Source organism: Stegostoma tigrinum, chromosome 5, assembly GCF_030684315.1.
Source record: "Stegostoma tigrinum isolate sSteTig4 chromosome 5, sSteTig4.hap1, whole genome shotgun sequence".
Classification (NCBI taxonomy): Eukaryota; Metazoa; Chordata; class Chondrichthyes; order Orectolobiformes; family Stegostomatidae; genus Stegostoma; species Stegostoma tigrinum.
The window spans coordinates 31,190,228-31,217,692 of NC_081358.1; the positions used below are offsets into that span (position 1 = coordinate 31,190,228).

A 27,465-nucleotide genomic window follows, 5' to 3' on the forward strand; every position below is an offset into this window, starting at 1 on the left:
TTCATTTTTGGTTTATTGGGAGTCAATATAGGTTAGTGACCTAGAGATGCTTAGTGAATGGGACTTGATACAAGCTGTGATAAGAGCAGCAGAATTTTGGGAGTTCAAATTTAAGAAGGGTAGAAAATGGAAGGCCACTGATAAGAGCAATAGATTGGTAGGTTTGGAGTTGACGAAAGTATGGTTTGGCTTGATGTGCTGTGGCTGAGGCGGCACAGCAGTTAACTGGAAGTATGCAGTCTTGTACAGTATATAGAATCAGAAGTTCACCTCTCAGCCAAGGACAAAGTTGCAAACAGTCTGAATCAACTTAAGAGAGTGGTCAGGGGGGGTGATGGGATTAGTGCGTAGAGATTGGATAGATTCAATCTTTTCAATGTTTAGAACATTTTGGCAGAAATCCAAGGCATTGATGTTGAACATACAGTCTGATAACATTATGTCATTGAAGGGTTTGAGAGAGGTGGTGTTGAGTGCACACTGTCAACATACAGACCTTACATTTCTTTTCTTTTGGTAATATTATTGAGGGAGTGAATATAGATGGGTACAGGAGGATGTTCAGGATATATCCTTGGCTTTCTTTAGCCATTATACTGTGGAGGTTTGATCCCTTGTTTTGCTGACACCAAGGGCTAGGTTTTTGTGGAGTTGGGAAAAGTTTGGACTTTTAATTTTTGTGGGTGGGACCTGAATACAGAGGACCCCACATAAGCAAGAGGTCAGTTTTTTATAAGCAAAGTAAGTGGGCAGTTTGTGACTCACATAGGAGGGCAGCTTGAACTCAGCAGTGACATTTGAACGTTGTCCAAATATGCGAACATACGAAATAGGAGCCATTGCAGAACCTTCAGTCTCTCAAGCTTGCTCCAGTACTCAAAAATATCACGGATGATCCGTGTGTGTTTCAACTTCCACATTCCCATCTGTCTTCAATAACCCTTGGTTCTTCTGCCTACCAAGAATCTTTCTACCTTATCTTAGATATTCAACGACCCACCTCACTACCTTCTGAGACAGAGGGCCCAAAAGTTGTGTAACTTCCTGATAGAAAAAAATTTCTTCAATTCTGTCCTCAGTGGGTGACATCTAATTTTAAAACTGCACCCTCTATTCTGGACTCACCTACAAGAAGAAACATCCAAATTGACCAGACCATTCAGGATCTTATATGTTCTAATCAAGTCACCCCTCAGTCTTCTACATTCCAGTGGAAACAAGCCTACCTTGTCCAGCCTATTCTCATAAGAGAACCCATTTATTCTGGATATCAATCTAATAACACTCCTCTGAACTTCCTGCAATGCTGTTACAGCTTTTCTCATATAAGGAAACCAAAACTGAACACAGTATGCGAGATGTGATCTCACCAATGCCATGCGTAACTGATGCATAACATCCTTATTTTAATGTTGAATTCCTCTCATAGTAAAGAGTAGCGCCCATTATCCTTCTTGGTTACTTGCTGTGTGCATACTAAATTTTTCTGACTCATGTACCAGAACACCTAAATCACCTCCAGAATTCTGCAGTAGCTGTCCATTTAAACAATACTCTACATTTTTATTCTTTCTGCCAAAATGAACCATGTCACATTTTCCCACATTACACTCTGTCTGCCATATTTTTGCTCTCTCAGTCAAGCTATCTATATCCATCTGCAACTTCCTTATATTCTTCACAGTGTATTTCCTACCTATCTTGGTGTTGTCTGTGCATTTAGCTATCATGCATTTGTTCCCCTCATGCAAATAATTCATATAAATTATTGAAAGTTGAGATCCCAGTGCCGAACCCTGTGGGATTCCACTGTACATTTTCTGCTGATGAGACAAGACTCCCATATGTAAGTACTAATTTCTGCCAACCAACAACCTTTTTTCCATGCTAATATATTATCCTGTACATCATGAGTTATGCAATAACCTTTGAACTGACACCTTGCCAAATGGCTTCTGTGAATCCAGTAAAGAACTTCTACAGGCTTCCCATTATCCACAATGCAAGGTACTCTTTCAAAGAGTTTCAATAAATTGTTTAAACATGACTTCACTTTGATGAAACCATGTTGACTTTTCCTGACTACTTGGAGTTTTTCCAAGTGCATGGCCGTGATCTACTTAATAATCCATTCTAATCCCTTCAAGTTAATGGCCTATAGTTTTCTGTTTTCTGCCTCCCTTCCTTCTTGATTAGTGGGGTTGTATTTATTTCTGTCCAGCCCAATGGAACCTTTTCTGAACCTTGAGAATTTTGGATAGTGAACACCAACTCATCTAGTACCTCATCGGCAACCTCTTTTAAGTCCTGAGGATGAAATCCATCCGGACTCAGACTTGTCAACCTCCAGTTTGCTTAGTATCACATCCATCATGATTGTAATTTCGCTAAGTTACTTCTCCCTTCCACCTCCTGATCTACATAACTGGGAGGATTTTGTATCTTCTATAGTGTATACAGAGGCAAAACATTTGCTCATTTCATCTGCCATTTCCTTATTATCTGCTGTTAATTCACCATCCTTGCTGTCTAGAGGATGAACACTCACTTTGCTTATAGTTTTACTTTTTTAAATACCTGCAGAAACTCTTAGAGCCATAGAGTTATACAGAACAGAAACAGACCATTTGGTCCAGCTTACCCGAAACGTTAAGTCTAATTTTGTCTTCACAAATGCTGACAGACCTGCTGAGCTTTTCCAGCAACTTCTATTTTTGTTCCCTCTAAACCTTTCCTATTCATTTACCCACCCAGATGCTGCTATCTATTTTTACATTCTGATTAGCTTACTGTCTTTCTCTAATTTCTTCCACTTGTTTTAGTCATTCTGTGCATTTTTTTAGATTCTGATTTATCCTTTGACTTGCCGCTCATCTTTGTGCAGTTATATGTACAACAATCCTTAGTTGGTTGTTGGAAGGGCCTTAACTCACATTGCAGGAGTCACAAATTGATCAAAACATGGAATGAAGAACAGGTATGCATTAGCATAGAAGAGCCATGGAATATATGAGGTGGTGGGTTTAGGGTGTTTGAGTTACCACAGCCATGAGGGATAAATTGGGGGCATGAGCTAGCATGGAGAGTCATGGAGATATGAGGGTTCTGGAGGAGTGAATGGGAGGGATTAGTTTTTATGGATTGAAAGTATGAGTCATTGTAAGTATGAGGCAAAATGGGGTGGTTTGAGGAGAATGAATTGACACAAAGTAGCCGTTGAGGTTGGGTGGTGGTGTCAAGGGGTTGTGAAGGATGTGAGTGCTCGAGGGCCTAATAGCATCTGAAACAATGACCACACCAACCTGACTGCACCTATGCCTACTTCAGATCTGTATATTAAATCAGTGAACCCAACAATAATCTGCTTCCACATTCCCGAGAGCAAAAGTTGGGTCTTACAGGACCTTGTCCTCTGGATTGATTTGCTAGATCAGTAAATTTCCCCATTCCAGCTGCTCACTTCAGGAGCAAAATTCCACCCCTTCCATAGGGTCTTTCAATTTCTTGGGACAGCTGAGAATCCTCAGTATGCAATATATTCCTTTATTACAGGAATGTGCTTATTTTTACACGTAGGTATCTAGGTGGCAATTGCATTTCTGTAGTGGAAGAGTTGGAAGGATTAACAGAGCTTCGAGAATTGCATGTAGAGAACCAGCGCCTTCCTCTTGGAGAGAAACTGCTGTTCGATCCTAGGACTCTCCAATCTCTAAAAGTAAGTAGTTGTGGCAGTTGCAATTGATAGTAACTTTCTTAGGTATAACTCAGTCTCTGATATTGTGGAACCATGTAGCCTGAAGTAGATCTTTCCTTACAGTAGACAGATGTAAAGTCATTAAGTTTTACATTTAATTTGAACTCAAATCAAAACTTGTGAGAATATGGGTCTGAATTGAATATACCCAGCAGTCAGCTTGGAGGGAGTGGGTATTTAGTCAAGCAGGAGGTATGGAGTGGATACCCCAATGCCTTTGTGCCTCCACTCAATTAAGTTTGTTCAGGAAGGCTCATTAACAGCTTTCCTGCCTGGACACTAATTAAACTCACTTGAAGGTCTCCTCCTGTTGCCTTCGGTTTTGAACCATGCAGGAAGCCTGAAAAGCAATCTCAGCTCCCAGGAGGGTGCTTTGTTCAAAGGCACTTGAGTGCCTGATTGAGAGGCCTGATAACAGGGAGGAATGGCATGCTGAAAACTATTTCCTGCCCTTCCCTCTGACTGCTTTTTTCAGCCCAGCCAGGAAGCCCCTCCTCATGACCCCCATCACTCACCTGCAATGTGAGTTCCTTCAATATCCTGCATTTTTGGTGTGTTTATTGTTGGCAGCTGCCACCCCTCCTAAAGGTGCTGGTGAGTACTGGAGTAGGGGCTAGAGTACAATATTCCCCTTCCCAAAAATTATTTTAATTACATTTTGTAAGCATATTTTAAAGTTCTGAGTTTTGTGTTGTTGCCCCTTTGAGAAGGTGTCACTTGTTATTCTAATTAATTTAGTTTAATTTGTTTCAAAGAAAGTAGATCTCCAAATTGTATGGCTCTTCTGGAACAGTGGTGGTCTCCCTACCTGCAAGTCAGGAGGCCTGGATATACAACCAATTTATGGGAGGCAATGGCCTAGTGGTATTATTGCTGGACTGTTAATCTGGGGACCAAAGTTCAAATCCCGCCATGGCAGATGTTGGAATTTGAATTCAATAAATATCTGGAATTAAGAGTTTAATGATGACCATGAATCCATTTTTGATTGCCAGAAAAGCTCATATGGTTCACTAATGTCCTTTAGGGAAGGAAACTGACATCCTTACTTGGCCTGGCCTACATGTGACTCCAGACCCACAGCAGTGTGGTTTACTCTTAACTGCCGTCTTGGCAATTAGGGATGGGCAATGAATGCTGGCCCAGACAGTGATGCCCACATCCCTAGATTGAATAAAAAAACCCATGCTCAAGACGCATGTAATAACTTCTTTGAACAGGTTGCTTAGAAATATATATATTCTTCTGGCCAAAGTGGCATTCACACCTCGAGGTTGTGGTGCTTGTTTGGCCTGACTCCCTGTCTCTCTGTTGTGTTTACATTGGTGCCTGGGAGTCTCTGAAAAGAAATAAGGAGTGTTCCTCCAGTGCTCTTGAAGCCTTCTCTAACATGAATACCGGGGGTTTGGCATGTATCACTGACATAGGATATTATCTTTTAATTTAATTTTTAGGTTTCTTTACAGTAATTAATGCCCCTATCATTTGAGGTGGTTCACTGGTTGTTAGTACCAAAAATAAGTATATCTCCAATTCCTCTGCTTTGAAGGGGTTGGTTAGCTCAGTTGGCTGGGCAATGTACAATGATGCCAACAGCATGGGTTTGGTTCCCATTGAGGCTACCATATAGGACTTCCCTTCTCAACCTTTCCCTTTCCCTGAAGTGTGGTGACCTACAGATTAAACCATTACCAGTCACCTCCCTCCAAAGAGAGAGCAGCCCTATAGCTCCAGTGTCTCTTCAGAATTATATATTTTTTTCATTTTTCCTTTCCCTGTTCTCTAACAAGATATATAACTTCACACTACTTTGCCTTTATATTTTATTTGCCAGCAGCCTTCCATTCCATAAGCCTGTCTCTGATCTTTTGAAGCCTGTCATTATGCTCCCTATAGTTTACAATACTTCTAAGTTTTGTGTCCGCCACATATTTTGAATTTGTGTCCTACGCACCTACATTTATGTCATTAATATTGATTAAGAAAAACAGAGTTCCAAGTACTGACCCATTGGGAACCATATGTCAGCCATGATCAAATGGCGGAGCAGGCTCGATGGAGTGAATGGCCCAGTTCTAGTGCTTGTTGAAATAACTCCACAGAGGCTGATGTCCCATCACCAAGACACCTTTTATTTACAAGTGGAGAGTCCTTGAGTGAGCGAGCTCTCCGAGTCAACAGAACCTTTGACACTCCTATATATATATCTGCTAGTAGGAGTTCTCTAATTGGACCAGATTAACAACCCCAGTCAAGGAACTCATATTCTATGAGGTCCACATGGCTGACCTTGTTACAGTCACTACTTCCCTCCCCCTCGGAGTCCAAGGACATAGGTTGGTTTGATTTTTTGTAACTCCTCCTGGGGCGTTTTAGCAGCAGGTCAGGTTACTCCAGCTCTGCCTCTGATAAAGGTGGCATGTAACGTGCAGTAGCTCGCCTCTTGCACTCGGAGTGTCTCGAAAGAAATTTGTTTTCTCCTTCAGGCAGCAAAGGCGTCAACACTTGCTGTGTCCATCTCAGATTCCGAGATATCTTCAGCACTTGAGAGGGACAACTCATGAGTTCCTGAACAGTTGGAAAGTCAGTCAACGAGCTGGGCACGTTTGCTGCCGCACTGTTCGCAAGTTTGCAGCTTTCGTATGGCCCACATGCTTGTTCGGGTCCATTACAGCTACCTGAACTTTATACATCACTGGACCTGACCTTATGTTGACCATTTCTCTTACTCGTGTAGGGCCATGCTCATGGTTCCTACACCAGACTTTGTCCCCTGAAGTAAACTATGTCCTTTGCTTAGCAGAATCTTGCGTCTGGCATTGGTGTTCCTGTTGCTGTTTCACCCTTCCCACCAGGTCCAGGAAGATCCGATTTAACCTGGCCTTTTCCCCATTAGCAACTCTGCTGCAAATTCGACTTACGGGAATACTCAAATGCCCTGCTGGTAAACAATGGTCCATTATCTGTCACCAAAACTTACGGGAGCCCGTGTATTGCAAAAGATGTGTGCAGCTTTTCTAGCATCATCCCTGTATTTGATGGATGAACACTATCCACGTCCAGCCACTTTGAATAGTCATCCACAATGTCTAAGAACAATGAACCCATGCATAGTCAACATGTACCGGGCCCAGCATTCACCTAGCCACTTAAACAAATGTAAGAGTGTTTCTTTAATTTTTGTCCTTGTTGGCACTTTGGTCACTGTCCCACCTTTCCAATCCTGGCCACCAGACATAAGTTCTCGCCAACATCTTCGTTTTGAAAATCCTGGATGACCCTTGTGGAGTTCAGCCAGTATCTGGCGGCAACACTTGCTTGGGATAATCACTCTTGTTGTCCATAATAATATACCACCCTCTATTGTGATTTGGTCTGTTGGGGTCTGAAAAGGTTTCAGTTCAGATTGTGATGGCCGTTTGGGTTCCCCCATTGTCACTAGTTGTTTCAGTTTTGCCAGGACCAGTTATTTCTGTGCCCAAATTGTCACATCGTCACCTGCGACGGGTAGTGTGTCCAGAAAATTTAAGATAATTGTGGGCTCTTCCAGTGGCGATACCACCTGTGGTGCATCTGCCAGCAGGCTTTGCATCCGCATTTGCTACTTGTTCTCCTGGACAGTGTTCCAACTCATAATTACACTGCCGTATTTTCTTTAAGTAGGCCTAGCAGGGGTCTCTGATCCATTTTTATTGCAAATTTATATCCTTAAAGAAATTGATGGAATTTCATGACTACAAGTATGACTGCCAAACCTTCCTTCCCTATCTGGGTATATTTATGTTCTGCTTTGGCCAAAGTCCCGGATGCATTCACTATTGGGCATTCCACTCCATTGGAGCACCTATGAGCTAATATTCTCCCTGTGCCATATGGGGAGAAATTGCATGCCACTTGAGATCATAGTGTGCCGACACCTTAGAAGATGATAGATGTCTCTTGACTTCCCTGAAAGCTCTGGCTTGGCTACATGACCATTTCTAAGGCTGACCCTATAAGAGTCGATGCAAAGGTGCCACGGTGGAAGCCAGGTTATGTATGAATTTTCCATAATAGCTCACCTTCCCAAGGAAAGACCTAGACTCCAGCCCTGACATAGGAGCTGGGGCATCTTTGAACCCCTTCACTTTGCGTTCCAACAGGTGTAACCTGCCTTATTGACTCTAGCCCAAGTAACTAGGGCACCTAGAACATGCAGATTTTTCCCTTCTAAGGCATAGGTCCACCTGGGAGAAATGTTTAAGAACTATGTCCAAGATGTTTTAAGTGCTCTTTATGGTCTTCCGTATTATTAGCATGACATCTAGATAAATGGCGACCTGGAGTAGACCTTGTAAAATGCCCTCCATCATCTGCTGAAAAATTGAACAGGTTGACAATACCACAAATGGCAATCTCATATATTGGTACAAATTCTTATAGGTATTAATTGTAGGCCGGGACGTTAGATGCCTTCAAGGCAGAGATCGACAAATTCTTGATCTCACAAGGAATCAAGGGCTACGGGGAGAGTGCAGGGAAGTCGAGTTGAAATGCCCATCAGCCATGATTTAAATGGTGGAGTGGACTTGATGGGCTGAATGGCCTTACTTCCACTCCTATGTCTTATGGTCTTATTTCTGGGAATCCTCATCCAACTGCAATTGCACGTATACACGATTCATGTCCAGCTTCGTGGAGGACAGCCCACTGCCAGCTTTGTGTATTGGTCCTCTGTGTGAGGGATCGATCATTTATCCAGCTGTGAAAAGCAGCTTACAGTTTGTTTAAAATCCCCACAAAGGCGAACTGACGCATAGGGCTCCACAGTCGGTCTGACTGCCCATTCCACAAATTGGACTGGTTTGATGATTCCTTCACTTTCTAGCCTTCTGATTTCTGCCTCTACTTTTGCTTGTAAGGCAATTGGCACTGGATAGGCCATGCAAAATCGTAGAATTCGTTCCTGCTCAACATGCAGGGTGGTCTTGACTTCTTTGATAGTCCTTAGACCTTCTTGAAAAATGTCCAGGCATTTCATCAGGACTTCACTCAGGCAGCCATTTTCTAACCATAAAATATTGAGCCAATCTAGGTGAGTCTTTCTCAACCAATTTCACCCAATAGGGAGGGGATAGTTCAGTCCGGGGAGTTCGGACACGTCAAGGGGGCGAGATGAGGTTAGGAGATAGGGAATGGAGGTGTGGCTTGAGGTGGGAAGAGGGGATAGGTGAGAGAAAGAACAGGTTAGGGAGGCGGGGACGAGCTGGGCTGGTTTTGGGATGCAGTGGGGTAAGGGGAGATTATGAAGCTTGTGAAATCCACATTGACACCATTGGGCTGCAGGGTTCCCAAGCGGAATATGAGTTGCTGTTCCTGCAATCTTCAGGTGGCAGCGTTATGGCACTGCAGGAGGCCCAGGATGGACATGTCAACTAAGGAATGGGAAGGGGAATTAAAATGGTTCACGACTGGGAGGTGCAGTTGTTTGTTGCGAACTGAGCGTAGGTGTTCTGCAAAGTGGTCCCCAAGCCTCCGCTTGGTTTCCCCAATGTAGAGGAAGCCACACCGGGTACAGCGGATGCAGTATACCACATTGGCAGATGTGCAGGTGCACATCTGCTTGATGTGGAAAGTTATCTTGGGGCCTGGGATGGGGGTGAAGGAGGAGGTGTGGAGGCAAGTGTAGCACTTCCTACGGTTGCAGGGGAAAGTGCCAGGTGTGATGGGGTTGGAGGGGACTGTGGAGTGGACAAGCAAGTCCGGGAGAGAGTGGTCTCTCCGGAAGGCAGACAAGGGTGGGGATGGAAAAATGTCTTTAGTGGTGGGGTCGGATTGTAGATGGCGGAAGTGTCCTCCATCTACAATCCGACCCCACCACCAAAGACATTTTTCTACAGGGTTGATTTGTGTGCACTTCCTTTCAACAAACATGAATCGTGTACCATGAGTGTCCCATGTATCGCTGAATTATTGTTGAAGGTAGGATTTATTTCAAAAAGCGTTACATAATGAATATTCACAGATGTAAATATACTACAATTAGGAACCCACTACAGGAGACCTGCCCCACCATGGCAACACTTCTGACTTAATTTTTTATTCTGAATCAGCCATTATGATTTTGTAATTTCACATCCCACCTGATTAATTCACTCAGCTTACCATATTTCCCATTATCAGAGCCTTTATAAAATTCTGCCACTGGAGTGTAAATGTTTAAACACCCTCCATCCATTTGTTTTTAAAAATAATGATAAAGGGACTGATCTCCTGGCAACCTTTTAGGAATTAAAAATAACATCTATAAACAGTTTAAACATCACTTATAGTCCACTATGTGTACTTGTAATCACTAAGATATCCATTATTCTCTACAAAATACTTGGGTGATGAAATCATTAATGTAAACGTGATTACACTCACCTGTATTGACAGTAACTATTACAATTATTGTAAATTAAACATAATTAAAATGGATAATAGGAGATAAATTAAGAGTAATAGAAAATTTTCATTTTAAAACATCTACAGAGTTATTTTTATTTGTACAGAAATCCTTGTGTGTTTTGAACATCAAGAAGAATAATATTGATGAGATCAAAGAATTGGCTTGTCTTGGGAACTTGAATCAGCTTATGGCTGAAGACAATCATATTCAAGATATAAAGGTAATCTTATCTCAAAAGCATATTCTTAAGGAAGTCTCCACCTGCTATTCTTTGTCCACAGCTTCAAAAATGGGGAGGCAAACTGTAATCAGACCTTTACATCTTTCAGATGAGACTTTAAACTGGGACTCGTGCCGTGGAAATTACATTTATCTTTGAATTGCTGGTATTTATTGCTTTTATCCCTCATCATCTTCAAACAGAGTGGCTTGCTAGGCAATGTCAGAAGACATTTAAAAGCTTAGGTTCATTCTTAGTCCAGACCAGGCATATTACTTTCTCGAAGGAAATTAGAGACCTATATGGGTTTTTGTGATATTTGATTATGGCTTCACGATCACCATTAATGAGACTTTCAACTGTATTTGAATTCCACCAGCTTTTGTGGTAGAATTTCAGTTGTGGTAGACCATAAACCTAGACCTCTGAATTAGTTGTCTCATGCCATTGCCAATAATCATCGTTCCTATCCATAAGACTATAAAATGTAAGCGTAAAAGTAAACTATTCAGCCCATTGAATCTGCTGTGCCATCCAATAAGATCATGGTCAACTCTTGTAATCCTCAAACTCGTCCTCCTCTCGCTGCATTGCCTATAAGTCAAGAGAGATTACTTTTGCAAAGTACTTCATTGGGTATAAAGTGCTTCTGGACATATTGAGGTCATGAAAGATGCTATATAAATTCAAGAGTTTTACTATTCTTCTATAATTTTCACCATTTTAAAAAATTTGTTACCTACGAAAATAGTTAGACAACAGAAGGTCTGTTAGATACTCCGTCTCAACTGTTCTTTCCCACAGCTCTGCAATGTTTTTCTCTTCAGATGTTTATCCAATTTCCTTTTCAACACCCTCCATCATTCTGACTTACCCTCTATCAGCTGCGTTCAAACAAAAACTTTTCCTTTTTCTCTTCAAATGTTTATCCAATTCCCTTTTCAACATGCTCCACCATTTTGACTTACCCTCTATCAGCTGTGTTCAAACAAAAGCTTTTCTTTATGTACTATTTGGTTCTTTCCTTTGAATTACCTTTGATTTCTGTCTCGTTCTGCCAGTGGGAATAGTTTCTCTGTATTTATTTTACCTAGATTCCTCATTATTGACGTAAAAGGGCCAGCTATTCCATCAAGACTGCTCCACAGCCACAATGGCTGTGGTCCAGGCACTTTATAGATTCATAGACTGATAATACTCATTTCTGTGCTGGTTTCACAATTCACCTAGTGCCATTTTACCACCTTTACCCATAGTCACGTAATTGTTTTCCTCTTCAGATAATGAAGCAATTCTCTTTTTAAAATTTTAATTGTATCTATTCCTACCACATGCTGAGGCAGATCCTAATTAGGTGGCACAGTGGCCTGGTGGTCAGTACTGCTGCCTCACAGTGCCGGGGACCTGGGTTTGATTCCAGCCTCAGGTGACTGTCTGTGTGGAGTTTACACATTCTCCCTGTGTCTGCAGGGTTTCGCCCAAGTGCTCCGGTTTCCTCCCATAGTCCAAAGATGTGCAGAGCAGGTGAATTGGCCATGCTAAATTTCCCATAGTGCCCAGGGATGTTTAGGTTAGGTGGGTTAGACATGGGAAATTAGGGGAATGAGTCTGGGTGGGATGCTCTTCTGGGGGGTGGTATGGACTTGTTGAGCTGAATGGCTTGTTTCCACACTGTAGGGATTCTATGATGATTCTAATTACTTAGGTGAAGAATTTTTTTGTTATCTTGTTGCAGGTTCATTTGCCCATCTTAACTTGGTGTCTTCTGGTTCTTGAGCCGTACATCAATTCATCAGTTTTTCTTTCACTACTCTGTCCATGCCCTCCATGATTTGAAAGTCTTCTTAAATTCTTCTTTTAACCCACACTGCTGCAAGGAGGACAGCCCCAGCTTCAATCTATCCACGTAACTGAAGTTCCTGATCGCTATATACATTTTTATGAATCTTGTCTGCATTCTTTCTGATACTTTCACATCCTTTCTAATATGTGATGTTCAGAACTGAATGCAAAATTCATCTGAGACTTTGTTTAAAACAGGTTTATCAAAGCTTCCTTTTGTAGTCAATGCAGTTATTTATAAAGACCAAGATCCTATTTATTTTACTGCTCTTTCAACTTCCCCTGTCACCTTCAGTTTTGGGGTATATATTTACTCCTAAGTCCCTTTGCTTATGCAATCCCATTAGAGTTGTACTGTTTGGTTTATGTTTATTCTTGCAAACAAAATCACTTCATATTCCTCTGCATTAAATTTCATCCAACACTTGTCTGTCCATTCCACCAACTCGTCTATGTCCTTTTGAACATGAACACCACCTTTTTCTTTGTTCACAATACTTTCAGGTTTTGTGTCATCTGCAGCTTTCACAATTGTATCCTGCACATCAAAGACTAGGTCATTCATTATGTCATGAAGAGCAAGAGCCCTTATCCCGCCCCCCCAGAGAACCCCGCCAAAAACATCCATCCAATCTGAAAGACATTTAGCACAGCTGTCTGCTTCCTATCAACAAGCAGCAAGCAAATTTCATATCCATGCCTAACTTATCTCACAAGTCTGTTGTGCAGCACTTTATCAAATACCTTTGGTAAGTCCTTGTGCACCATATCAACTGCATTTCCTTCATCAACCTTTGCTATTACTACATCAAAAAAACTCAAGAAAGTTAGTTAAATGTGATTTTCCCTCAAATTCCATGCTGGCATTCTTTAATTACCTGGCATTTACCCAAGTGTCTTCATTTTGTGCCGAATTATTGCCCACCACTGAGATCAAATTGACAGATCTGTAATTCCTGGGCTGCTTACATCGTCTTTTTTTTGAACGACAGCATAACATTTGCAATTCTCCAGTCCTCTGGAAACACCCCGCATCTGGAATTGGAAAATTAAACCCCTAATTTTGCTGTTTATCCACTTCTTAGCCTTCCCTGTGTCCGCACACTCCTTCCATCAAGCCATAATTTGGAGGAGGTAAAGCAAGTAAACACTCAGGGATAATAGAGGATAGGTGAGCTGTTGCAACAGCCACAGTTCTGGATGCAGTTATCAGTTGAGTACTGTGAACTACTACGAAGTTCCCCAGTAGCTCCCTGAAATGATCCACAGGATAAAAAAGAAAATCAAGGGCAGCTTTAAAATTTAGGACTACATAATAGTATTTCTACCTAGTCCTTAATGACCACAAATTTTGGCCCAGCAGCTGGCATAGGAGTGATATAATGACTCGGGAGTTCCCTAATTATGTTGTGCAGTGGCTGTCAGTCATTTGAGATTGCTGCATCTAGGCCTGTAACTCTCTTGAACTAAGTGTTTATTAAGTCCTTTGAGTTTTATTATTTTATGTCCTTTGAGTTTCCAAACTGTCTTTGTTCATGCATTTTTTTCTTCAATCGTTACTCAGCTGAAATGCTAAGGCAAGTATGGTAGGATTCCTAAATTAACATGAACAATGTTTAAAAATATTAAGAATGCCATTCACCTTTTTTATATATTCCTACCTGATTTCCTGTTTATTTTGATTCAGTAAGAGCAAGAAATAGCTTACTGAAACTATGAGAGTGAGGTGGGGGGGCGCAGAGGTGGTTAGTGTGGGGGCACTATAGCCTAGTGGCATTTTTGCTAGACTGTTCATTTAGAGACCTTGCCATGATCTCAAAAAGTATATGAAATGCTTTCAAACCCAATACTGCCATGAATTTATCTACATCAAACTATAAAGTTCTAGAAGAGAGATATTGCAAAGTACATTCTGAGTTACAATTTTATAACATGTCCAGCCATTTTCCATTTTTATTGCTGAAGCATTCATTAATGGATAACATGGGATCATTTATTTTGAGTAGCTAGTTTTCTAATGTTACCATTTATCTTTAAATGGGAAGGTGTTTCTCTATTGTTTTAATGCATGTTATGATGAGAAATAATAATAACGGTACATACCAAGCAAAAACTTCAAATGTTAGTTACTATAAATTGTCAAATGTAATATTGGAAAATATATTGAATAATAATTTTATCTGCAAGTTACTAAATATATGCAACCTTAGCACATAATTGATTTAGCCGTAGATTGTATCAAAGAAGATAAATTTATCCTCCTCACAATTTAGTCAGGAACAAGCTAAAAAATATAGATTTTTCTTAAAGAGATTATGACAGAAAGTCAGCTGGTTGACAAATTGGTGTCTGCAGTGCAGTTAACAGAGTTGAACAAGACAGGCAAGATAAAGATTGGAGCACAGTGGTCAAATACAGGTTCATAACTAGGCATCATTAGCTGAAGAAAAGTCTGCTGCAGTGTTTGCTGAGCCAGTTGATTCTCATGCCTTGAATATAATTTGCTCTTGAGTATTTTCTGGCAGACCTCTGAGTGACGAGCATGACACGATCATTTATCAAAGCAAACGAAACCCCCTAAAGTGAGTCCCTTTAGAACTGATTATTGAGTAGTTGGAAAGTGGAACCACTTTATTAGAGGCAGAAAGGCAATGTACAATAAAAACAAGTCCAAAGGGTAATCATATTTCCACTAGGACTAATGGTCTGTTAGATGAACGTTCTTCTTGAGACACTCGCCTTGCTTGGAAATGAGTTAGCTGTCAGCTAAATCAACCAAGCTTCTTTATGCAGGTTTTACCCAAAGATAAATGAGTGCAGTTGTCTTTTTTGTGCCACATTTAACTTTGTACACAAGTTTTTTGAAACATAAACCTGAAATGAAGGTACACGATCATTATGTATGTAATATTTACAACAATGAAATAAATCATGCTTAAATTTTGTAATTGCAGTTCTTGCAACACAGAATTTGCTCTTTGAAAAATCTTGTTGTCGTACACTAATATCTGTTTAATAATAAATTGTAATATGTGCTTTATTTTACATTATGTCCTATTACTTATATGTAGAAAATTACATGGTGTGAATCATTTATTACTGTGAAAATTTATTTGTTTCGTCGCTGTCAGTTTAAGATTTTATACAGCATGAAGCTTTTTGAATTTCAACTTTGTTGAGAAATTATGCAAATTGAGACAATTAAAATTGAGGTGAGGTGGATGTACAGATTTTAAATGTTACAATCTCTGATTATTTGCATATCCAGGAACTGGAATATGTCTTGAGCCAATGGCAAAAACTCTGGTATCTGAACCTGAGTGGAAATCCTGTCTGCCAGAAAGCAAAATACAGGGATAAAATAATGGTGTTGTCTACAAGCCTAGGTAAAGAAATTTAAGTATTATCTTCAATATTCCTTGACTGAGAATCAAAATAACATTCATTTCTAATAAGTGGGAAGTTGGTGGTGCATCATTCAATTCAGATTCAGATCTGAAGCCAGGCTACCCCTAAGAATCAACAGACCCCAGGGTGAGGTATCTGCAGAGACCATAGACTCAATATCTCCCACCTCTCCTGACCTATGCTAAACATTCTATCACGTACCTACATCTTGTTACCTTGATTCAGAGATAAAAGCATGTTACAAAGCTGTGTCAGACAAGTTTAGGCAATGTATCTGAAGTAATAGTGAGCTGAGTTAGAGTTCTGCTTTAAGAGTCCTGGGGAAGAAAACTGAAGAAAACAGCATGTAATGAATGTGCAGTAATTTGCCCAAAGGAAATTGATTACAGTCATATCAGTTAAGCAAGAGGCTTTAGTGTGGAGATAAGGTTTACTGTTTATTTAGATTTGAGTGACTATAGGGCTATTGCTGGGTTAAAAGGGATGAATCTTTCATACTGGTGTTTAAATCAGATTGGTACAAAAATTCTTGTTTAGCGTAATAAAGCTTCTGGTAAACCTGTATGTTCTTTTATTAGAAGTACAGTGGCAGCCTCTTGTGTATATGTTCAGTGACTGAGCTCCACAGAAAACAAAAATGAAAATAAAATGTATTGTCTGTAAACCAGGTTCTACTTTGGGATCTGATTTGTCCAGAATTACCAATAGCTGGGATCATTGAAATGAATATCATATTTGCATGCTATGTAAGTCTTGGCACATCCTGAGATACAAATTTTTGTGAAGGCTAATTTTTTCTTAAAGAGCCATCAGAGGGCCCTCTTGTGGCCCAGTGGTAGTGTCTCCAGCCCTGGATGCTCGGGTTCAAGTCCCATCTGTTCCAGAGTGTGTAATAACATCGTAGAATAGGTTGATTTGAAAAATAGGTTAAATTTTTAAAAATCCAAAAGATACCTAAAGAGAAAAGAATTACTACGTGCTTTAATAGCAGTGAAATTTGACAAGTCATTTATAAAAAATATTTTAACTTTGCAGCGTTTAGAAAATAACAGATCAAATATGCTACGCGCAGAATTATTGATTAATCTTGATAGCTTAAATCTCTAAATAGTTTCATATTTATTCAAAACTTCAGAGTTCAACACATTTCAAATTTTGATGTTTGAATAATTGCTGAATTGTTGCCATTGTTTACTAAGGAGTATGAATCTTATAGGACATGTGCCAAGGCAATACGTGTGGCAGAATAAACCAAACCTTTCACATATAACACAAAATTAAACATTTAAAATCAAACATGAAACTACAATCCCTAGTTTATAGAATCATATACTCCTTACAGTGTGAATGCAAGCCATTCTGTCTATTGAGTCCCCGTCAATCCTCCAAAAAGCATCCCACCCAGACCGACTTCATCCCTGTGACCCTAAATTCCCTGTGACTAATCCACCTAACCTGCACACCCTGAACATTTTGGGTAATTTAGTATGACCAATCCACCTAACCTGTATGTCTTTGGATTGTGGGAGGAAACCAGAGTGCCCAGAGGAAACTCACACAGACACAGGGAGAATGTGCAAATTCTACACAGACAGTTGCCCAAGTTTGGGATCAAACCCAGATCCCTGGTGCTGTGACGCAGCAGTTCTAACCATTTAACCACTGTGCTGCCCTTTTGTACTACTCTTTTATAGTCTTCATTTGTAGCTTCTTTCATAGTATACAAAATCAGGGACAGTCATTTATCGTGTTTTATTTAGCTACAGCTTCAATTTCCCAAAATCGGTTCGCCTTTGAATATTCATACAACTGAGTTAAACTTCTTTAACCCCAAATACACTTACAAAGTTTTAACCAGACATTTCTGGTCAGAAACTTTAAACTAAACCCCTTGCATTGAGATACCTGCTTCTTAATAATTCTGAACTGTCTCCCTTCTTCAGGAGTAACTGTTTTACACATCCAACTTCAGCCAACACTGCTACAAAACTCCCATAATGAATCAAAAAAGACTTTTTCCAAGCTGGTGGGTGTTTCCCTAATCCAAAAGAAATTTTTGCGTACTTTTATCTGAAAACTAATGCATAATTGTTCATTCTGTTTGCTCATAAAACTCACCCAAGTGATAACAAAACGCCATTAATCTCTAGGAAGTATTTTTTCATATTGTATTTTAAAAGAAATCATCATGGCTACAAAATGCTTAAAAGTTAATCACTGAATCCCTTCATTGATACAGATCAAGCTCACGTGACATAAGTTAAAAATCCAAACTCTTTAACATATATGTTCTTAAAATACCTATGAATCACACGCCTTATATCACATTTATGTATTTCATTTCTCGCGTTGGACAAAGCGTACTGAAATAAGGCTTTGCTGTCCTTTATTGCAAAAGCCAGCGACTCCAATTCATTGACACATGCACATTCCAGTCATGGGTCATTTTGTGGCCTGTGCACACATTCCTTCCATATTCAAGAGCGCACCTTGAGGCCCTTCAGCTGGTGTGTCTTCTGGAGGGATTGTAACTAAAGTAAGCCAATGGTGAAATGTTAAGTTTCACTGCTAACTGTGCAGTTGTTGTCTGTGATTTCCCTTTGAGGCTAAAAATGCCTGGCAATTGATGCTGCATGTAAAAGTTATTTTATCCATTTTGCTGTTGTAGTTACAGTTCTAAATTTCCAATATTCTAACTTCCATTTGAATATTCAAAGTTAATTTAAAATAGAAGTTGTGTCCTCTCATCAGTTATCCATTTTTACTGTGCTTAAGTTACTTGTTATGCATTAAGTGCCTGCCTGAACATAATGGTAGCTAACTTATTTACATATTTTTACCCCACATTGACATATTTGTATCATAGGAGGGTGACTCCTATTCCAAGGCAATCTCACAGGTGCTGTTCAATTAAGGTTGGAGGAACTGATGCAAAAGATGTGGTTTTGATCCTACTGACTGTAAATACTTTACACATAAATTCCCTTCGCTAAGTATGATAACCCAATACAATAAACTAGTGTCATTGTATCCATTAAACAAGTCACAAATATTATTATCAATAAAAATTAGAATTCAATCATTTTCTAATGTTATTTATGACTTAGGTGAGTTATTTAAAATATTTTAAAACAATTGCTTGGAATCTTTAACTTTTCCAGGTCAAGATCTAACTTTCTCACACCTTGTGTCTTCATTGTTCTGGATCATTGCTTTGAGTATGGTGGTCTGCTCAAATTTTCTACAATGTTTTGTTTCTTTAGATTTCACGTTCTCCATTTCCATAATTTGTAATATAATTCACTTTATCCCACTGTCTGAAATCCCTGAATAACACTGACTCAGATTTAGGTTCCCTAATTTTATGTGACATTCTCCAACTTTTCACCTGCAGACCACTTCACCCAGTAACACTAAAATAACATCATACGTGGACGTAAAATTCACCAGCTGTCCCTTCATCTGGATCCATCTTGAAGATAGTTTTTACAAATGTTCATACTCAAGTGTTTGCTGTTCAGAGCCAAATTTTTCTCCGTTTTCTACTTTACTTTTGCTCACTTTAGCAGGTTTCAATGTGTTCAACTCTATTCTAATTACTTTAAGGTCAATTTCTCTAAGGAGTAAGTGCCAAGGCCTCGCTGATTTTAAAGATGCTCTGTCACTTCACTGTCTGTATTAACTATTTTGTACCATGCTGTTTGTCAAGTAGGTGCACATGACTGAAATCCATTCTTCAGTGGAAGTGTTTTTTCTTTAATAATGAATTTATTAATCTTCAAAAGAAATTATCATTTTTCTTCTGTACAGTGAAACCACTGAAACTATATGTATGTGTTTTGTTATTTTCCTAGAATGTCTTTAAATTTCACGTAACTATTCCCTTTACATGTTTTATAATACCAACCTATGTGAGTCTTAACATGATTAATTATTATTATTATTATTGTGTCCATGCTTAGTGATTTTGGAATGCCTCCTTCTCAATATTTGATGTTTTACAGTAGTTCTCCTGTTTTCAGCACATCATTAACAAATGGCTTGGATGGGTTAAAGATGATTCCATTAGAAAAGGACAAAGAATTTTTACTCCACAGTGTTGTAATGTTGGAAATCTGCAGACAGATTCACAAATTTTTGAAGGTGGTGGAAAACATGTTTCATTTGCAGTTATATAAGAACCAAAATAAGATCCATCTCTGATGAAGAGTCTAGGCCCGAAACGTCAGCTTTTATGCTCCTGAGATGCTGCTTGGCCTGCTGTGTTCATCCAGCTCCACACTTTGTTGTCTAAGACCCATCCATCCTGTTTCAAGCAGAATGGGTTAACTCATCCACAAACATCCCTGAAAATTCAGAAGCTCAAAATTTGACAATGTCTTGGGAATTATAGATTTGTTTTGAGGAAGGATCACTGGACCTGAAATGTTAACTTTGCTTTCTCTCCACAGGTGCTGCCAGACCTGCTGAGTTTATCCAGCAATTTCTGTTTTTGTATAAAATTTGAAGAGCTGTGCTGTCAATTTAAGTTGTACAGTTTATTCTCTGCTCAGTTAAAAGGGGTGGGGTAAAAGTTCTTGGGCATAATTGCATCATCGGCACCTTTTTCAGACAAAGGCAAAGAAACACGTGTCTTTTGTTTTCCTGAACAAAAGTAAAAAACAATGTCCTTTGTTGGATTTCATTTCTTTGTTTTAAACTCTTTGATATTAGCTTCTCAGATTTTAGAGCATATATTCAGATAGTGTTTCATTCAATGAAAATTATGCATCAAAATTCCAAGATTTCCTTATTTTCTCTAAAGCACCGATTCACGCGAATAGCTGTTTAATATTGTATCTTTTATTAGATGGAATTAAAGCATCACCCATATAGTATAATAATACTTAAAATCACTCTGGCCAGAAAATGAAATTCTAAATTTGATAATTCAAACTTAAAAATTCTGAAGTTAGTCAAAGCTGTACCCTTGAACTGAATACGAAACAGATTGTACAGCATTTTAAGAAAAACAGGAAATAATTTTGATTCTTCTATCTCAATTTGGCTTTTATATGCCCGTAATTAAAATTAGAGGTAAATTCTCACAAGCAAACCTTTAGCATTCTGATTAGAAACATAAGTAGTGAAGCTTTTTTTTATGGTTACTAGTAGCTCCTTTAAAAAGTCAGATCACTTCGACCTCACAATCTTCAATCAATTTGCATTTCACCATAACTCTCTTCCAACCAATCATTGCGAAAAAAAAATCTTTCCTCATGTTGTCCCTATTGTTTTGTCAATCATCTTAAATTTTTATCCTCTGGATTTTAATATTTCAGCCATTGAAAATAATGTTTTTATTCCCTTTTGTACAAAATTCATGATTTTAGACACATCCATGAGATTGCCTCTTATGCTTTTCTGCTTTAACGAACAAATGATAGCTTCTCTATTTGTAATCCTTCAACCCTGGAGCCACTCTAGTATTTGTCGACTATTTTTCACATCTTTCTAAAATCTAATGTGCAGAATTGAATATAATAGTCCAAGTGTATTGAAATTGATGTTTACTATAGATTTAGTGTATCTCCCTGGCTTTTGCACTATTCACCCCAATCCCACTAAACTACTGACCATATGACTTTCTTTCCTGGTCTCATGCTGAGTATTTTAAAAATTTCACTACCCTCACATATTATTCCTTTACATGTTTCTCTTAAAGAAAACACTCTCAGTCCTTCTTTCCATGCAAATCATTACCCTATTTCCAACATCCCTTTCCTCTGAACGTGCTCATCCTTCCTGTAAGTCTGTTTTTGAGTCTCTTCAATCAGGATTTTATCACTGCCACATCACTGGAATAGCTCATTGCCAAGTTGACATGCCCTGTGACTGTGATTGATGTGCATTATCTGACCTTAATCTTCCTACTGCTTTAATGTGGCTTATCATTCCATCCGTTCTCTAGCTTGTTTTCACTGCCGTATAGCTCAATGAGCTTTTCCTCACTTCTGTTACGGACCAGACCAAAACCCCTTCAAATATCAAGGAGAGAGCCTACACCTTAACTTCTGTCTTATTTAAAGGAAAGTGTAAAGTCCTGTGTTCCAGATGTATTTCGACTGGTCACACTACTCAGCTTTAAGCAAAACACACTTTATTCTTATGCCCAGTTAAATATAAACAAAGAAGAATTTCTATAACTTTAACTCTGTTGGTAAACAGCAGAATAATAGACTATTTAACTACTACATTACAACTGGTCCAATATAGCAAATCCCATAAACACACCCTTGGCAAAGGCCAGTTCGGTAAGATAGATTATCTCACATGCAGTGCTTTTCCAGTCCAGGAGAAAAGAACATCAAATCAAAATCCTTGCAGGGAGAGAGAACTCCAGCCTTTTGCTTGGCTAAGAGAGCCTATACCAACTTAAACAGCCAACATCATAACCCCAACAACTCCTGAAAGCTGAAGTAAAACACTGGTTCTGAGGGAGCTTGATTCCACCCATTCATATTGCTTCTTTTGCTCTAACTTTACAAAAAAAAAATTCCCAGGGCCTCTCAAGCTGTTTTTCTTATTAGGATAGAAGAGATAACTCAGCACCTCTGTCTCAAAACCTGTCTTCAAAAGAAACCAAGTCAAAATAGACCTCTTAAAGCCATAATATCATCACACTTCATCGAAGTTTCATCTATTTAATCTTTGCATTTCTTCAACAATGGCCCATCTTCCACCTCTATACATGCTAGCTTTGATAAATATGATGAGTTCTCCCAATTCTACTCTTTCCACCAACTGTCATTATACCTCCACCATGTTGGGTTGCCAACCTCCAGATCCAACACCTACCCATAATTGAGCTTTAATGCCTTCTGGTTCAGTAAGCTAACAGACCACCGTTCCATTTTACTCTCGTTCACCATTGCAAGTTGAACCAAACTGTAATCTCAGTGTCCTACTCAGCTCTGAATGGAGCTTTTCATCATAAAATGCCTAACTGATCCTACATCATTTAAATGATATGTTATGAATTTTCTGATGAATTAACATGGCTTTGAAGGGAAATACAGTGCTCTTTTATTCATCAAACAATAGCCTGCACTTTGCTGCTTATGTTCTATAAAATGCTCCCATAAAATACATCATGGTTGTCTATACAAGAGCAGCAGTAATCACTTGAAAATCAGTTATCCATTTCCTTTAAAAATTAGAGCCGTTCTCATTTAATTTTTGGAAACACTGCATTCCAGGGAAGGCTTTCCAAGTTGCAGATTTTAAATTAAAGTTCTTATGGGATGCGATTACAATCAATGGGTACCTACCAGGAATTGAGTATTCAGAATTAGTTAAATGTTAGTTCCAGAATTAGTGTTGCACAATTGGTATCTTAACCAAGCCATCGACGAAAAATATGGTCCGGATTTTTAGAGAATTGGCAAGCACAGTCAGTTTGTGAATCCACTCCCTCATTTTATACATTAAGAAAGATCTATGCATTTATCACAGGAGGTTCCAATCATGGCTCCTTCAGAAATACAGAGCATACTTTAAATCTGATAGCTCCCTTGTTGTGCAGGATAGTTGGAGGAATTGAAACAACATCTCCTTTCTAACAGTTTTGTATTCTGTTACTTAGATGCCCAGCATCACACACAGCCACGTTTACAGCATCTGTGAAAGGTTCAGTATGTAAGGTAAATGTGAGGTTAGTGTTCCAAGACATTAGGATGCCGAGTGGATAGGGGTCTACTTTGGTAAGACACAAGGTTAGATGGTAGCAAAGTATTTGATGGAGTGTTTGGATACGCAGGGATTGGAGATGAGGGTGGGGACAAAAAGGGCGATGTCAGGACAGTGGTGGGGATGTTATCCGGTCCCAAGCAGAGTTCAAGTGGATGTTGAATCTGTAGCGATGGAGGTGAGCAGTTTTAGTGTAGTTCGTGGCATGGAGGGCTTTTAATCAGACTCAGTGGCAGGGACGTGTAGGATCCTTAGATGGGAAGCAAATGTCGGATAAAAGGTGGGGTAAGGAGTAAGGGCGTGTGCAGTTGTGGGGAGTGCATGGTAAATTGAAAAATTGGTTAAATAGTTACTCAGGAGTTAAACTAGGTTTTAATTGCCTAACATTTCCGGGGTAAATAGTAACAACCACAGTGAAATCTTCTGAATTGATTTAAATGAATATTTCCAGAGGGCTCCAGGGACAGGGGAATTGCCCTTCAGAATCTTCAACTTTCCAGACAATTTCATCAGAGTCTGCTACATCAGGGGTTCTGCACCTCATTGTCTAAGCTGCAGAACTGACTATCCGGCCATCGGAAAGTAACTCTTCTAATTCTGAATTACTAGAAATATTCTGGATTATATGAATATATCAACAAATTGCATTTTTAGGTCTAAATAGGTAAGGAATTTGAAAGGAATCATGATGAATCAAATATGTTCTCATTTCAGAATCTATGCACTTGAATTCTTGACATACATGAGGAAATTAATTTAAAATCAAATGGATCTAACCCAATTTGTAGACGCAGTTATGTTTCGCCTTTCCGATGCATTCTGTTTCACACCTCTGCCATCTGCGTGCACGTTCGTAACCACTCAAGCCACCTTAACCACTCCTGTGTGGGTATTCATTTGATGGACAGTGCCTGGGACTGAAAGCTGAAATCTCATGTCAATGAAAGCTGCTCTCTAGTCCTCTCTGTGGTGTTCTATTCGTCGCACCCACTTATCGTTGGTGGAGGGAAAAGCAGGAGATGACAGGAGTTAATTCAGACTGATTAACTCATGAAGCACAGCATCGACAATTTATACGGAAAAAATCTTGAGCCCAGGCCTTCAAAGCCACTAGGCCCTGGTTGTTGCACTTTAGGCACCTCTTTTTTTTTTGGGAGCTTTGCCTCCGAGTTCTGTTTCTTCACTCTCCCTACCACACTGAAGCCAAATGTAGTTATAATTATAGCACCCATGATTGAAAGTAAATGGTCTGAGCAGAAGCCTTGAAGTAAGGCTTACAAACTGTAGAAAGCAATCAAAAACTCAGAGTATTTCAATGCACTATAGCAACAGCCAGTAAAAAATCAATCAACAATTAACATAAAAGTTTTCTTTGTCTGTTCATGCAAGTCTTGGTTTTGCTAGCTAGGCAAACTTTTATTATCCATTTCTAATTGCCCAGGAGAAGATGGTGATGAACTACCTTCTTGAACTGCTACAGTCTCTGGGATGTAGAAACAGCCATAGAAATGTAATGAATGGAGTTCCAGGATTTTGACCCAGAAATCATAAAGAAACAGCAATACAGTTCCAGTTCAGGCTGTGGTGTGTCTTGGAGGGGGCATTCTCATAGTGGTACTCCCATTCATCTGCTGACTTTGACTTTCTAGGTGGCAGAGATCACAGTTTTGGAGAGTGCTTTCAGAAGAGCCTGGGTAAGATGCAGTAGTGCATCCTGTGGACGGTACACATTGCTCAGTAGTGAAGCATAGAATTCGGACAGTACAAATAGAGGAGGCCATTTAGAGCATCAGGTCTGCACCAATCCTTGGAAAATCATCCCACCCAGACCCACTCCTCACTAACAATGGCCAATCCACATACCTGGACACTATAAGGGCAATTTGGCATGGCCAGTCTGCTTATCTTTGGACTGAAGGAGGAAACCAGAGCACCAAGCAGAAACCCGCACAAACACAGGAAGAACATGCAAACTCCACACTGTCAGCCGAGGCTGGCGTTGAACTTGGGTCCCTGGCTCTGTAAGGCAGCAGTGTTAACCACTATGCCACACCTGCTGCAGAGTGAATGTTGAGGGTAGTATATGGTATCCCAAATGGAAGCAAAAGAGCAATGTTGGCACTGAAAATACCAAGCATGGGGTTTTGAGGCTTGTTTGTTTCAATTTTTTTGATTTGATTGATTCATTGAAGCCCCACATTATTGTTTGCCCTACAAACATTGGTGCCAGGTCCCCTGCTGAGGGCACCATGCTGAAATAGATCTCTAATTACTTTAGGGTACTATGTTAAAATTCATTTAACAGCAAAGATTGTGGATAACTATGAATAAGATAACCAGCAAATGCTGTTTGCTCACCATTGACTGTAAAATTCTGTGCCACCAGTCTCCATATATATTTGTATATTCTGGTGATATTCTGGGTATCCAGGTTTAAATCCCACTGTGTCAGATGGCAGATGGTGGATTGTGAATCCAATTAAAATCTGGAATTGAGTCTACTGATGACTATGAATCCATAATAAAAACCAAAAGAACTGTGGATGCTGTAAATCAGGAACAAAAACAAGGGTGCTGGAAAAGCTCAGCAAGTCTGTCAGCATCTGTGGAGGAGAAAACAGAGTTAACTTTTCGGGTCTGATGACCCTTCCTCAAAACTGGTGGTGACTGGGAAAACATCAATTTATATGCAGCAAATAGGGAGGTAGATGGGGCAGGGAGTAAATGATAGGATAGAGCCCAAAGAGAGAGAAAGACAGTTGGACAGACAAAGGAGTTGCTAACGATCAGAGTCGGAGGGTGAACAGTTGTTAACGGGGATTGTTAGTGACTAACAACAGGGGGTGTGTAGTGGCAGACTATGTGGTAACAAGGCCCGGTGTGTGGGCTGGAAGGAGCTGGGACATGGGAGAGTTTAGGCCCTAAAATTATTGAACTTAATATTGAGTCTGGAGGGCTGTACGGTCCCCAAGTGGAAAGTGAGGTGTTGTTCCTCCATTGCGCTGGGCTTCACTGGAACACTGTAGCAAGCCGGAGACAGAGATGTTGGCCAGGGAGCAAGGTGGTGCAATGAAGTGGCAGGCAACATGTAGTTCAGGGTCATTTTTGCGAGCCGAACGTAGATGTTCTGCGAAGTGGTTGCCAAGTCTATGTTTCCCCAATGTAGAGGAGACCACATTGTGAGCAGCAAATACAGTAGACTAGATTCTTGGAAGTGCAGGTGAAGTGTTGCTTCACCTGGAAGGTATGTTTGAGCCCTTGGATACTGGGGAGGGAGGAGGTAAATGCGCAGGTGTTGCACCTTCGCTGGGTACAGGGGAAGGTGTCGTAGGGCTGTAGGGAGGTGTTGGGGATGGAGGAAGTACGGACCAGGTTGTCCCGGAGGGAACGGCCCCTGCAGAAGGCGAACAAGGGAGGGGAGGGGCATATGTGTCTGGTGGTGGCATCTAGCTGGAGGCGGCGGAAATGGTGTCTGAAGATCTTCTGGAAGTGGATGCTCGTGGGATGGTAGGTGAGGATAAGGGGAACCATATAGCTGTTGCGAGAAGAAAGAGAAGGGGTGAGGGCAGAAGTGCGGGAGATGGATCGGACCCGCTTAAGGGCCCTGTCAACAACAGAGCTGGAGAATCCTTGGTTGAGGAAGAATGTGGACATTTCGGAGGCTCCCTTGATGAAGTCGGCCTCATCTGAACATATGCGACGGAGACGAAGGAACTGAGAGAATGGGATGGAGTCTTTACAGGAAGTGAGGTGTGAGGATGTATGGGCCAGGTAGCTGTGGGAGTCAGTGGGTTTGTAATGGATGTTAGTGGCTAGTCTATCCCCAGAAATGGAAACAGAAATGTCGAGGAAGGGAAGGGAGGAGTCAGAGATAGACCAGGTGAAATTGAGGGCACGGTGGAAATTGGAGGCGAAATTGAAGAAGTTTTCCAATTCTCAATGAGAGAGGGAAGCAGCACTGATGAAATCATCGATGTATTGGAGATAGAGTTGTGGTTGGGGGCCGGAATAGGACTGGAACAAGGAATGTTCCACGTACCCCATGGAGAGACAGGCATAACTAGGGCTTGTTGTTTGTCAGGG

General features: G+C 40.1%; 1 protein-coding gene across 8 annotated transcripts in view; it reads left to right on the top strand.

Annotated features, from left to right (window-relative positions):
- The window catches only part of ppp1r42 (protein phosphatase 1, regulatory subunit 42), an 86,614-nt gene that overhangs the window by 8,835 nt on the left and 50,314 nt on the right, over positions 1 to 27,465 (top strand). For 7 of the 8 annotated variants that reach the window (XM_048529924.1, XM_048529930.1, XM_048529925.1 and 4 more), the window contains 3 exons: positions 3,577 to 3,715; positions 10,288 to 10,404; positions 15,515 to 15,632. In XM_048529924.1, the coding sequence (XP_048385881.1) occupies positions 3,577 to 3,715; positions 10,288 to 10,404; positions 15,515 to 15,632 (374 nt within the window). Of the gene's footprint in view, positions 1 to 3,576; positions 3,716 to 10,287; positions 10,405 to 15,514; positions 15,633 to 19,048; positions 19,515 to 27,465 lie in introns of those variants that run through there. The other variant, XM_048529932.2, reaches the window with a different exon arrangement.